We start from the raw sequence: 13602 nt of genomic DNA, 5'->3' as shown, positions 1-13602 counted from the left end.
ACTGGAGTTACTGGGAGTGAACCAGCTCTTCTCCTGGTATCGCTCTGCCTTTGAAATAAAAAAAATTAAGCAACAAAAAAAAAGTCTTAAAGGATTAAGTGCTTCCTGTGAGTGGTGGTGCTGATTAGCAGTGCTGCAGTCTGATGGGAAGCCTGAACACCTGTTACTCAAAATGCCAGTCACGGATGCACGAGTTCCTCCTCTCCCCCGTGAAGAACACACTCACCCCAACAACGCCAGCACATTTATTTCCACAGGTTCTTGACAGAAGAGCACAGGCCAAAGACACCGGGCAGGCAACGTCAGGCAGCGAGCAGCTGCACGGAGGCCCTCTCCGGCCCTGCTCACCCTTGCTTTCCGCAGCACAGGCGTGCGCAGGCTGTGTGCCTGTGTACTTATGGCTCATTTCACGGATCTGTGAGAAAGCTTTGGAAAAGGTGACCCCGACGTGGTGAAGGGGCACTGGCTTTCCCCCACCCTCAGACAGGATGGAGGGTGCAATCTGAAATCCACAGGGCTTACACTCGGGTTTGCTCCTAAACTTCTCCCAGCCCAGGCCTGGGAAGGTGAGGCCAGAGGAAGGCAGAGTGTGGGCTGCTGGGAGCCCCCCAGCCGGCTCTCGGGGGACCCTGGTCTGATGAAGGGCCACCTCGCAGTTAGAGCTTCTCCTTCACCAGTGCTGGGTGCTACTGTGTCCCAGGAGTTCCCTGGGGGTCCAGAGCCAGCGCTGCCATTTCCAGTCTCTCGCCCTTCCCGGCCTGTGGACGGGCAGTCCCAGCCTGCTGACCGTGAACATGATGGTTTCTGTACCTCACGCGTCTGCTCTCAGAGCAGGAGTGGCTGCCGCCCCCTGCTGCTGGGGCTCCAGGGACCCCGAGGCCTTGGCTGCTTGCCGGGCCTGGTGCTCCTTTCTCGCCGTCTCCCTCTGCTGCTGCTCCCTCTGGATCAGCTGCACCCGCTCCTGTTGCCACTGCTGCTGCTTGCGCGCGTAGGTGGCCAGGTCCTCGGCTTCGCAGGTGGGCAGCTGCTCCTGCACAAGCTGGGTGGTCAGAGTCAGAAGGCTTTCTGACTGCACCCTGCCCAGAGCCTGAAGCTTGGACTGCAAAGCCTGTCAGTAACGAGAGAAGGAAAGGGGTTGGGGATGCAAACAGACAACAGGAGAGTTAGTGCAAAAGGGCACACACTTGCCTGCAGAAGAGGCACGCCTTTCACCCGGGCACTGCTAGCTCTGGCTACTTTTGCTGACCCAGCCATGTCCCTGGGAGGTACCACATGTTTCTCCTCCTGCTGTGCTCAGCAGCCGCGTGAGCTGTGACTCCCAGGTGTCATTTCTTGCCCTAAGCCACCGAGACAGCACAGGCGTCACGGGTCTCTGCTTCTCTTTTGGTCCAGATCAAATCAAGCAGAATCAGATGCCAACAAAAATGATGGACACCTGATGAAACTCCCCTAGCTTCCATTTCAGAGAATCTGAGCCGCTGGCCTTCCGAGCGCTCCTTTCCACAGAGGGAGATGCCGTAGGGGGCTTCTCGCTAAAGGCCTGAGACAGCTCCTGGCAGCACCCGCTCCATCACGTGTTTCCAACTGCTGGGCCCCCTGTAAGTCGGCCTGGGTATCAAATGGCAGCTCGGAAGGGTCACTGTGATATTGTTGGAACAGCGTGGCATTAAAACACAACAACAATAACAACCATGCTTGAAGATGCAGGTCACCAGAGTGGGCTGCCCGTGGCCTACGATACAGACGAGGTGGCTGCAGGCCAGGTGAGTGCCGCAGGCTGAGGAGTGGCCAGAGACCTGGAGTGACGAGTCAGCATCATGGCAAAATGTGTCCCAAACAAACGACTTCAGATGAAAAAAAAAATTCAAGACACAGGAAGAGAAGGAAACGTGAAGTGACAATGACCTTTTTCAGATACCACCTGCCATGGCTTGTGGTTACGGAGCAGGCCGGGGACAGGAGGATGAGGACTCAAGCATGGCAGAGCAGCCGTCCGTCGCCTGTGTGTCAGCTCCTCTCAGCCGTGCAGTCATGCGACGGGCCAAGAGGACTCCCCGAGCAAGGACCCCCCGAGCGAGGACTCCCCGAGCCAGGGCTCCGTGTGGCTCGGGCAGCGCAGCAGGCTCTGCCGCAGCCAGCAGGAGGCAAGTGTCTGCCTCTTCTCCTTCTCTGAATTTCACACAAATATGTGTTTGTAAGACTGGTGGCCAAGAACTGAATATGGGCAGATGTCCTATAGGACGCAAGGGATGGAGTGGTCACCTTACAGTGGGCGCGGCCACCCTGCTCAGTGTGAAGGTCATCAATGGTGGTGGTCTAGGGGGCTAAGCAGATCGTTTCTTCTGCCAAACTTGGGCAGAGTTGAGAGGAAACATGTTGCTTCCCTGGCAATAGGTGTGCCCAGGAATGTGGCTGCACTTCCCCTCTTGTTCTCAAGCAACAGGAGAGAAGGTGAGCAAGGACTTTGCAGAAGTACCGGGAGGACCAGCTGCTGAAAACACAACAGAACGCCCCCTGGTGATTCAGGGAGGCCGGTTTCCTGTATAACTCCTGAAAGTATGCATGCAAAGATCTGGCAAAGTTTATAACCGTCGGCCTGCAAGTGTCACAGGGGTCGGCTGGCACGGCGGAGCGTTTTCTGCTTGGCAGAGCAACCCGTCTCTTGGTGCTAGACGAGCAACACTGCAAGCGGGAGGAGATGGAAGGTGCAGACAAAGTCAGGCTTTCTGCCTCGCCTCTGCTCACAGGGCCGAGACCTCCAGCCGTCTTCCAGCGCCCCAGATGCCACACAAGCATCCAAAGAAGGCACCAGAGGACACCTGCCCCTCCTCTAACCGCAGCTCGGTCATGGCTGACGGCAGCTCTCACACACATAGCACTGACAGTCTTCGTGGCTGGGCAGGGGCCGGGCTAGGGGTGCAGGGTGGTGTGTCTGGCCCCGTCAGCACAGGCAGGGAAGAGTGGGTAATGCCATGTCACCACAGGGAGTACATCCATCCCTTTTGGAACTACTTCCTGCGGGAGGCAACAAATACGTCATCTGACGTCTGGCTCTTAACACGGCTGCGTGTGACACAATGCATGCAACACTGGCCGCCTGTCACCACAGCATAGGAGCAGTTTGTGCAGAGCTGGGAGAGACTGCACTCCCCGCTGGCTCACCTTAAACTGTTCCAGGTACTGGGGAAGCTTGGACTGCTCGGTCTCCTCAATGTCCATGTGCTCCGCCAGCTGGACAGGGCCCAGCTTGTCGTCACTTTCCTGGGGCTGCTCCTCGGCGGCCTCGGCGGCTGGAGAAGTCACGGCCTTCAGCACCGTGTCCAGCACCTCGAGCTGCAGAACACAAAGATGGTCAGGGAGCATGCGCTGGGTGGTCCTGACGCTCACCGTGAGTAGGAAGACGGGCAAAAACAGGACCTTGAAAACCAAGAAGTTTCTGAACACTGTAGGAAATACATATGGGGATATTTGTGCACATGACAAGTATCCTATGCACTGAATGGCACAGAAAACTTAGCATCAATTAAATGACAGATAGGGCCCAGTGATGTAGCCTAGTGGCTAAAGTCCTCACCTTGCATGCCCTGGTTCTAATCCTGGCAGCCCCACTACCCATCCAGCTCCCTACTTGTGGCCTGGGAAAGCAGTGGAGGACGACGCAAAGCCTTGGGACCCTGCACCTACATGGGAGACATAGAGAAGGCTCCTGGCTCCTGGCTTTGATCAGCTTAGCCATGGCAGCCACTTGGGGAGTGAAACATCGGACGCGAGATCTTCCTCTCTGTCTCTCCTCCTCTCTGTATATCTGAATTGCCAATCATGTGCCAAAGTGGACCAGCAATATTGCATTCCACAGCCAGGCAGGCGTCCAGCAATGACCTTCCACATCTATGTCCCTCAGGTAGTGACGGGCAGACTGCTGGACACTACAACCATCTAAACGACCATAACAGCTGTGGACTGGCAAGGGTTATCCTGCAGGAAAGGCTTGAGCTCCCAGGGTAAATGCACATTAACAGTCAGTCACCCTCAAGACCTGCTGGCACATCCAGAGATGCACACGGGAAACTGCTTCAATGAGGTGACTTCTCCGACTAGAAAAAAAGTTATCATATATTAAAAAAACAAAAACCCGAGAGGGATGTTTCTGTTTGGCTTGAGCCCCTTACCACCCACTTTTTGCCTCAGCGCACCCCTGCCTTGACCTTGGAGAGCTTCATCTACCAGAGATGGCAGAGAAACACTGGCGCGGCTGATGCACCTGCTGGGGCAGGACCATCCCTGTCCACGGCACACTATAGCGCATATCCGTCAGTGTCTCTTTTTAACTAAGTCCTTTCTGGGCCCAGGCGTCTCTGAAGCTGACCTGAAGCCAATCACTGTCCTTGCCTCTCTCTGCTTCTCAGGAGTTGCACAGTGAGCCATGACTGAGTGCAGGAAAGCCTCGCTCCATTAGACTCTTGCAAGCAACTTGTGGGAACAGATGTAAGGAATTCCTGTACAGAAGGGCTGCTTTCTACGGGGACTCCTGTATACGAGGCCGCAGGATAACGAACGAGAAGTGCTGTGACACGGGAACCAGGTTACCTGGCATCTGCAAGCTTGAATGAGTTCACATAGGGTCTAAAGAACAAAACCGTCATGCAAACAACAGAATGTTCCTATGAATTTCCTACACGTGTTTAAAGCTCTTCCCATAGGAGATGACTATCGACAGAGGATGTGTGAGCTAATCCTGTTACTGAGAAACTCGGGGTGCAAGGCTTCCTGAAGACTCTTGGCTTAACAAAGCCTTGTGTCTTTTGGCTTCCACTTGTGAATTCTACTGTAGTTTCTTGTTTTGTCTTGTTTGTGCAGCACTTGTGTCCCAGTCTTGTTCTTTTCAAGATTTTTATCATGCTGCTTTGAGATACAAATCCAGAAGATTACTACTGATAGTCAACACCCATGTCAAACACAGGCCATGCTCTCCTTGACATCACAGTTCTAGGAAGTCAGGGCAAAAAGAATGTTAGTCTGGCTGAACCTGAAAGGACTATTTCCTTGGCCAAGAGTTGATACATAATTTTATACCTTTAATCACCAGTGCTGACCATAATAGGGTGGAAACACACATCTTGGTAATGTGTATCTTTTAGTGCAAATGTGTGGCAAAGAACCTAACAGCTCACTAGACACAGACGGATGCCACAGCTGCACGCCATGCCTGAAACGAAGGTTGAGGGCACAGGCCTCATGACCAGGGTCAAGGCACCTGAACAAGTGCCTCCACGGCAACCTTGACACTCCGGCAAGTCCGCTGGCCTCACTCTGGGTACGTTGATATGGACAGGAGTGGACACTGTAGGTGCCTGTGGTGTAGAAGACCTGTCATATTTCCCTGGACCCAAGGAGAGTAACTTCTGAGTGTCACAGGACTCTGAGGAGTTCATGGACAGTGTTGTAGTCCAGGCCAAGCTAGCACCAGAGGACTTTGAGAGGATCATGGACTTGCAGGCTAGCATCACACACTTACCAAGCACGGGCAGACACAAGGAAATAAGACTGTGTCCAGGTTCATTTTGGCAAGTTTTTATGGAGGAAGAAAATGCTATGTGAGAGCACAGAACTAGGAGAAATACTTAGAATGACCCCCTGTCCTCTCGTGAGTGCCCACTGAGACTCGGGGGGCCACGGAACGAGTTGGAGAGTGGGCAGTATTTTACTGAACTCGGCGTGAATTTCAAGCTGGACAACAGACTGCAAGTCAACATTTGTCTCATTTTCTGATGCTTTTCATTAGCAGCATTCAAAACGTTGTGTGGTTGTTATCCATCCCTTTGTGTAAGTACCTATCCCCCTGACATCAAAAGTACTGGGGTAGAGGAGATGAGAACAGAGTCCAATGGACCTACCGCTTCTCTGCTCAGCTTGGTGTCTCCAGGGGAGGAGGCCACCATCGCCATCACCTGCAGGGCTCGGTCAAGGTAGCCTGGCTTCCATATCAGGGGCATGTTGTGGTACACGGCCCGCAGCCCTCGCTGCAACTCCACCTTGCCTGGGGACAAAAGGAACAATACAGAAGGTCTGGTTACGTCACCCACCTTGTCTGCACAATTGAATATGTGTCTGGCAGCTCCAGACACAGGGAAAGAGTCTTTTAATCTGCACCTAGAACCTTGCCACGCCCAGGGACCTGCCGACACTGCAGGAGGATGGAGAAGGTGATGACATTTCACTGGGCTCACTTTTTAAGACAAACTCGTGCTGACTTGCCTCCCCCCTGGGTAATCTGGGCTGGCGGAGAGCCTCATGTGGGTGTAAGGCCCCAGGGCCCCAGCAGAGGTCGTCTGACCTGCCTCTGAGTGGGAGCTCCCTGAGCAAACAAGTCAGCTGAAATCCTACTTGTGTCTCAGCAACGGAACCCTCATCCTACAGTGAAAATCTTGTCAGCACAGGAAAACGTTTCCCGCCAGCAAATGTTTGACATGTTTCAAAATACTCCAAAACAGCCGTGTTCTTAGGAAGACAGAAACAAAACAAAAAATCAAAAGCCAACCCCTTTGTCTTCCCCTTGAATTGAGTTTTGTCAGTTGTGAAGCCTGGTGTCCTCCTGGTCCTCGTGGATCACAGGACATGGTGGCTTCTCTCTCTGCACAACGGAGCTGGAGATGCGGATGGCGGATGGAGGGCAGGAATGGCACAGCCTGCACGCCGGAGCAGAGCCCCGCCCACCTCAATGACCAAGGTCACCCTGAGGCGCCACGTCTTAAATCCACCGCCACCGGGAGGGAGGATTTGAGCAAGCTATTGCAGGACAGAAACTGACAAAGCTGCTCAGGTGGCAGCTAATTTTAGACCTTTAAGGTGCTTGTGGCTGGACACAGTCATGTCCCCGGCTGCCACTTCCGCCAGGGCTGCAGCAGGTCCTGCGGCACGCGGCAGCAGTAAGTGCAAAGAGCTTGAGTTCCGGAGGCTGCCAGCCACCAGCACCAGGGTCTTTGCTTAGACACAACAGAGTGGAAGTCTTCTTAGGCCTGCCCTCCTGCCCGGCAGTCCAAGAAAACATCAGAGTCCTGACTGCTCATCAGAACGCAGGGGCAAGCACATCTGAATCATAAGCAGGTGGCGAATAAGGTACGTGAAGCTGTGATGTTTCAAGAGAGGTCAGCTCTGTTGCTAAGCCAGGCTGATAAACTCCGGAATCCTCTGAGTGAGTCTGTGCCATGCTGGCATCTGGGAAGGACACACCACATGTTGGCAGAGATCAACTTCACAAGCAGCCAACTGCTAGAGCTCAGATGACTCTCAGAAATCAAAGGCAGCTGGAGCCACATCTGATCCAGTGTGGGTGCCTTCCCAGAAGCCCAGCTCTGTAAGGGGGCACCTGAGGACTCCTTGCAGCCAGGTCACGATTCCTGCACAGGTGCGTGGCTGGGATCCGCCCACTTGCCACAGCACCCAGGTGCCGAAGACACTCCTTGGCTTTGTCTTTCAGATCCCCTGCCCATGGTCCAAACCAGATCGAGCCCCTCTCTGCTCCCCAAGAGCTGCTGGCTGTGCAGCTTCGCACTTCCCTCACCTGAAAGCAATCCCAAAGATAAAGTGTAACTCTAACTCTTCATTCATTGCTTCCTGGACTTGAGGTCTCAAGAGGCAGAAAGATTTCTGTCTACTGGCAAGTTCTTTCCATGTGAGTTTCCTGTGGCGTCAGGCCTGCCTTTCTCCTTGCCAGTGGTGACAGGATCTAAGAACTCAGATGCTAACTCTTAGGCCCTCATCACCTATTTTTACATCCAGAGAAGAAGGCTGTAATTAGAATTTTCCCAACACGCTTAAATCTGACATCACTGTATTAAGAGGCAGAGAAACGCATGTGTTCTATCTTGCAAGAACAGTATTTGTAAGGCTCACTCAGCTTACCAAGAAGTGCGTAGCCGTATAACTGGGAACTGAGACCCACTGAGTTCTGCTGCTTGAGGCCCGGAAGTAACAGGGATGCGCCGAAGTTCCTCTCCTCTTCCCACTGCAACAGGACATACCAGATCACAGTCCGGCCAAGCCCTGGACACTACACGCAAAACCGTGATCTTTAATAATGATATGCAAGAAAATCGCATATTAGAACACTGAGTTAAAAACTGCATATAAAATAATAAAGCCATATGTGCGCACACACATACACAACCCAATTTTGTGAATCAAAGGGACTGATGTTATAAGAAAACAGGAAAGGAACACTTCATACGTTAATAGATTTCTGGGTAGTGAAATTATAATTCTGGATTTCTTTTTTGTACATTTCATTATTTCCCACATTTCTGGCGATGAGTAAGAGTTGCTTCTGAAGAAACCAAGCAGACACTTCAGACCAACGCTGGCTGAGATGACTGGGAATGATTCAACACGCTGTGGGCCCCACATTTACTTAAATTGCTGTGGTGATGGCGTGGGCTTGAGTTTCAAACAATCCAGCAATGATAAAATTCCCACAATGTTAGAATAAATCCCACTATTAAGCTGCTTTTAGGCTGATTTATGCCTCTTTAAAAAACAAGTGAGGCAATCAGAACCACTCAGAGATCATTGCTTTCAACCCAGGCTGCAGAATTACACTTCAATAAAACTGAAGCCTTTTGAGACCTGGCGATGGCGAAGGTGCGGGAGCAGTGAAGGGCCAGCAGGAGGGCTCCTGACCCACCCCAGAGACGGGGCGCAGTGACCCTCCTGTCCTGGGGCCTAGGGGTGGGCACGGCCAGGACAGGCATCTTGCCTCTGGCTGGAAACAGGGCATGTTGTGGCTCAGGTGTTCCTAGTGGGGGCTTTGCACTGGGAGGTCAGGGGCCAAGCAGAGACCGAGTGAGTCTGTAGGCTGCAATTGCAGCCAGGGGCGAGCGAGGTCCACCCCCAGGTGTTAATAGGCACTCGGACCTCCTGACTGTGAACAGCCTTTGTGTGCAGTCCATCAGCAGTTGAGGCTTTTATAACCCTCTGAAAGGGGCAAAGACCTTGTGGGGTCCGGGGGTGCGGGTAGGGACAAAACCTCCCCAGGCACTTGAGCCGCACAGGTAAGTGACAAGAGCTGAGCATTAAGGATCAGGTGGATAGGGTCACAAAGAAAGCACTCGATCAGGGGAGATCCAGTGCTCCCTCCCCCTCAACCACAGACAAATAAGGAGCTTTAAAATACATCTATTTTTTTCCTACAGGGAAAACATGTGTGAGAGCATTAGGGCGTATCAGGGGTCAAACTCTTGTGCGCCACACTAACCTACTGAAGGGATGGTTATCCTCAATGCACCAGTAATCACGTGAGACGTGAAGTACCTGGGATGGTGAGGCTTCCCAAACGATGCTCAGAAAGACGAGTTTGAACACATGAAAAGTGTCATGACAGCTGTTCAAATGGTAAGCTACTTATGTCAGATCCCTTGGCACCCTTAGACTCCTCTGCAGACACTCTAATGGAGTTCAAGGTGCTAGGTCCCCAGGCCCTTAAAGTTTCCCCATCACACTCTGCGCCTTACCTGTTAGTACAAAGCGACTGTATGCACGCCCATTTCCCGTTTCTACTTCTCCACACTCAGACATTCTAAGAGCTGTACACCTGCCCCCTCCTCTCTGCATCTCTAAACCACTTCAATGTATTCCAATGTGGCTTCCTGTTCTCTTTCTCTCTCTATATATATGTATAAATAAAAGATATTTATCTATTTAAAAGTCAGAGTTACAAAGGGAGAGGAAGAGATACAGGAAGAGAGATTTCATCTGCTGGTTCACTCCCCAAATGGCTGGGGCTGGATCAGCCAAAGCCAGGAGCCAGGACCCAGGAACTTTTGGGTCTCTCATGTGGGTGCAGGTTCCCAAGCACCTGTGCTTGCCTTTGCTGCTTTCCCAGGAACATCATCAGCAGGGAGCTGGGTGGGAAAGAGCAGCTGAGTCTCCACACCAGCTTTCCTATGGGATGCCAGTGTCACACGAGGAGGCTTCCCCTGCTTGGCGACAACGTTGGCCCCAGCAAAAAATACATCTTCAAAATGGTGTGTGAGTGTGTGTGTGTGTGGGCGCATCTCTGCAACGGTCAGACCACAGCCATCACTGTTCTGATCCCACCGACGTTACAGCCAGAGACAGCTAGGCAAAGCGGCAATCCGGCCACACTGCCTCCTCTGCTGAGAACTTCTCAGTGCTCCTCACCGACCTTGCCTCATCCATGTCCTCCTTGCCATTGTCTGTTGGGGCTGCCCCAACCACTCTCTTTCAGCTCCGTTCTTCATGTCCTCCGGAACTGGGTAATTCCTAGTCATCCTGCAAATGTTTTCCAGCTGGAGTCTTCTAGAACCCCTTTCAGTTTAACGTGCAAACGAGGCTCTAGCCCATGGGCACGTCATAGACTTCTCCACTGTATTGCTCACTGCAGTCTTAATTGTATCCTGGTGTGTTTGTTTCCTTTGCCTTAGACTGTAAGCAGGCAGTGTTTGTTCGCCAATCCTTGGAATAGTGGTGCTCGTTATATTTAACGATGTGGGATACATCGCAGACACGACATGTGGGGAAGGCACACACCACCAATCCTTTAGAACACGGCCTAGGCTACATCAATTTTGCAGTTTCTACTCAAAGTGGGATTTCACGGTGCTACCTCTGCACTCACAGGCAGCCTACAGAGCCAGGCCACGGGGTTTTTTGACCTCCATGCCTCAGTCTCCTTAGCGGTACAATCAGTGAGTATTAGATGTAGTGGTTAATTGAAACAAAACAAGAAGACATTAAGGGCTACATAAATAATGGTACTGTTATTACGCTGAGGAATACAATGAACGATGACTGAGCACTCAAATCTGAGAGCTGGAACCAAAATCTGGCATTAGGGCCTTCTGAAATGTAAGGTGCCGAGCGCATTCGTAGAAAAATACTGACGCAAATTAAACAACCAGTGTGCGATACCCTGGATGGTGATCAGAGTTAGCTGCCCCCTTGCTTCCTTGGCAGGCCACGTTCAGCCCTCAGTGATGATCAGGGACCACTTCTGTGTGTCCAAGGTCTCTCAGCCTCGCTCTGGATGTGCCACATGGAGCCCGAGTCGAAGTTCTTCCAGGCGCAGAGACATGCTGCTTAATGCCGTGCAGACCAGAGTGTACACGCATGCCCAGACGTGCGTGACTACAGTGCCACACACATGAGTCCTTTTCCCCGACTTTCAGGGCAGTGCTGCCACTGGCCCCCCCACCCCTCCAACAAAGGAGCTGCCACTGCAAGCTTCCTCCTGAAGCCCTCACCACTGCTCGGTGTAGACCACTTACAGTCAAGGCCGTCTTCTTTGCCAGGCACTGGTACAAAACATAGAGGGACAGAAGCTGGGTGGAAGGTGCTTCGAAGGCTTCTTGCAACATGACCTCAAAAACCACAGACAAAGCATCTGGCAAGAAAATCAAAGGAAAAAAAATGAGACAAGACCAGTCGGAGGGAACATCTCCAAATCTCTTACTTGGCTACAAAGACTCTTAAAAACGCAGGTGTGATAGAAAACCAATCAGAATTAGGAAATAATAATAATAAAAAAAGGTGGGATCTGATCCTTCTCCCATGGAAGCCTTCCTCCAAGCCTGCAGCGTCTGCCGTGCAGACTAACGTGAGCTAACCGCAGGGGACAGCAGTGCTGTCCTCCACGACACTGGATGAGCCACTTCATGTTGCTTGGCTTTTCCTAATGGAACAATGCTGCATGCCTCGTTCATGTATGAAAACATCTCAAAAACTAGGAAGCAACGGAAGGCCCCATGTTCCCTCAGCTTGAGCAGCTACAGCCTACAAAAGTACAGGGATTGGTCAAGGTCATCCCGATATGCGGGCCAGTGACTAGCCCAACCGTTCCATTCGCTGCTCTGGTCCCTTCTCTCTGTTGAGGTGGAAGAGGGCAAGATGTTCCAGCAAACACTATATCTTAGGTATTCAAGACAGGAAATGGATGGCTAGAACAAGGTCAATAAAGGTCGGAAGAGGACAAGGAAACGCAGTTGATGGTGGGCTCTCCGAGAACGTGCACCGTCATGCGAGCTGCGAGCGTAACATACAACGTAAGGTGTGTTTTTCATGTGGATGCTGGTCACAGGTGAACAACACCTTGAGCAGTCTGATATTCTACAATATAGAAAGAAGCCAGAAAATCAAATCCAAACAATCTCCTTCCCTTAGTGATTGGTCCTTAGAGAATGGTAACACTGGTTTAAATATGGCACATACTGCAAGCATAGCACATGTTTCTGAGCCGCCCTGGTAACCAGCTTCTGCATTTACTCATAATTCTAAGAGGCACATGGGTTTGCAGCGGCCTCCAGCCAGCTGGTTCTGCATGAGCTGCCATGCCTGTGAGGTCAGAGATGGGATTTCTCTGTTTTTGTAAACAGGGAACTTGTGACAGACAGGAGGGCAGACCAGGAGGTCATCTAGCGAATAGCAGCAAAATGAGGAGAGGAAGACATTTTCTTGGCAAATGAATGACGTCGTAAAATAAAATATCAATAAAGCCCCACAAAGTGAAGAAGCTGGAGTTATTTCTTAAACTGTTCTGCCACTTGTTGCCAATCCAAAATGACACAGGAACATGGGATCGTACTGACTCTACGCTGTATTTATGGGCTGCGTTTTGTTCCGCAGAGGAATGGATTCAGATCGGCCTCCGTCATTAACTTGTCTCCATGCTCGTTTATGCACTTTAGCATTTCCCGACCTAGTGACAATAAAATGCTTCTAAGATTTTTTTTTTTTTTTGCATAAATGGTAATAATCTTCACCACAACTTTTCTGGTTGGAAAAGTGATGCCAAGAGATGCCAGTAAGAAAACGGGCAGGCGCTCACATTTCTCTATTGCCCTTTGGGAAGTGTACATTTTAAAATAAATAACTGAATCGAGGTTTGCTTTCTTACCTTTGTAATTTTCTCTCTTTATGAAAGTATCCAACAATAAATTGAATGTAAAGTTATCTGGAAAAATTCCATATTGAACCTGTAATGAAAATGGAAATCAGAGGGGGAAATTCCTACTTTAATTGTGGTATTATTAGGAGAAGACCTTTCGCTGTTAGCTTGGGAACCTCTGCTGTCATTGTACAGCATCCATGAGAACGCAACAGCAGCTGTGACTCGTGGGACCTCTCGGGCAACTGCAACTGTTGGTCAGGGTGAGAAAGTTATGAGTGGGTGTCTGGTCTGACGCAGCCTGCAAGTGCAAAGTCAAGCTCGATCCTGACACCCGTCACAGCCCCCAGCAGCTCTCCGCGAGGCAGGTCTGAATAAGAAAGCCAATGGACTTGGAAGATAGCACACATGGTTCAACACCTTCTCAAAGTAAGCCCGGAAGCCTGATTTTCTCCTTTACTAATTTTAAAGAACTATTTGAAATGGGGTGTGTGTGTGTGTGTGTGTGTGTGAGAGAGAGAGAGAGAGAGAATGCATGATCGAGGGGGGTGAAGAGTGAGAATGAGATGCATGGACATCTGGGTCTCCCAGGTGGGAAGCAGGGATTTGCGCACCTGAGCCACCATCTGCCGCCTCTGACATGCGTTACAAGGGAGTCACACTAGAAGTGAAGTAACCAGGACTCGAACCAGGCACTCCAATAT

At 51.2% G+C, this 13602-nt stretch overlaps 1 protein-coding gene across 1 annotated transcript in view; it reads right to left on the bottom strand.

The window, feature by feature from the left end:
* Positions 1–230: 230 nt before the first annotated feature.
* Positions 231–13602, bottom strand: part of MRPS27 (mitochondrial ribosomal protein S27) — a 62576-nt gene continuing 49204 nt past the window's right edge. Inside the window, exons 6-11 of the mRNA XM_040979048.1 lie at positions 12908–12986; positions 11283–11398; positions 7903–8005; positions 5895–6037; positions 3163–3333; positions 231–1108 (exon numbers count right to left, since the gene is read on the bottom strand). Of these exons, the coding sequence (XP_040834982.1) occupies positions 812–1108; positions 3163–3333; positions 5895–6037; positions 7903–8005; positions 11283–11398; positions 12908–12986 (909 nt within the window). The 3' untranslated portion in view covers positions 231–811. The remainder of the gene's footprint in view (positions 1109–3162; positions 3334–5894; positions 6038–7902; positions 8006–11282; positions 11399–12907; positions 12987–13602) is intronic.

Source organism: Ochotona curzoniae, unplaced genomic scaffold (assembly GCF_017591425.1).
Source record: "Ochotona curzoniae isolate NIBS_2020 unplaced genomic scaffold, NIBS_Ocur_1.0 contig_293, whole genome shotgun sequence".
NCBI classification, from domain to species: Eukaryota; Metazoa; Chordata; class Mammalia; order Lagomorpha; family Ochotonidae; genus Ochotona; species Ochotona curzoniae.
Note: the sequence above shows the minus strand (reverse complement) of the source record. Positions and strands in the feature narration are given on the sequence as shown.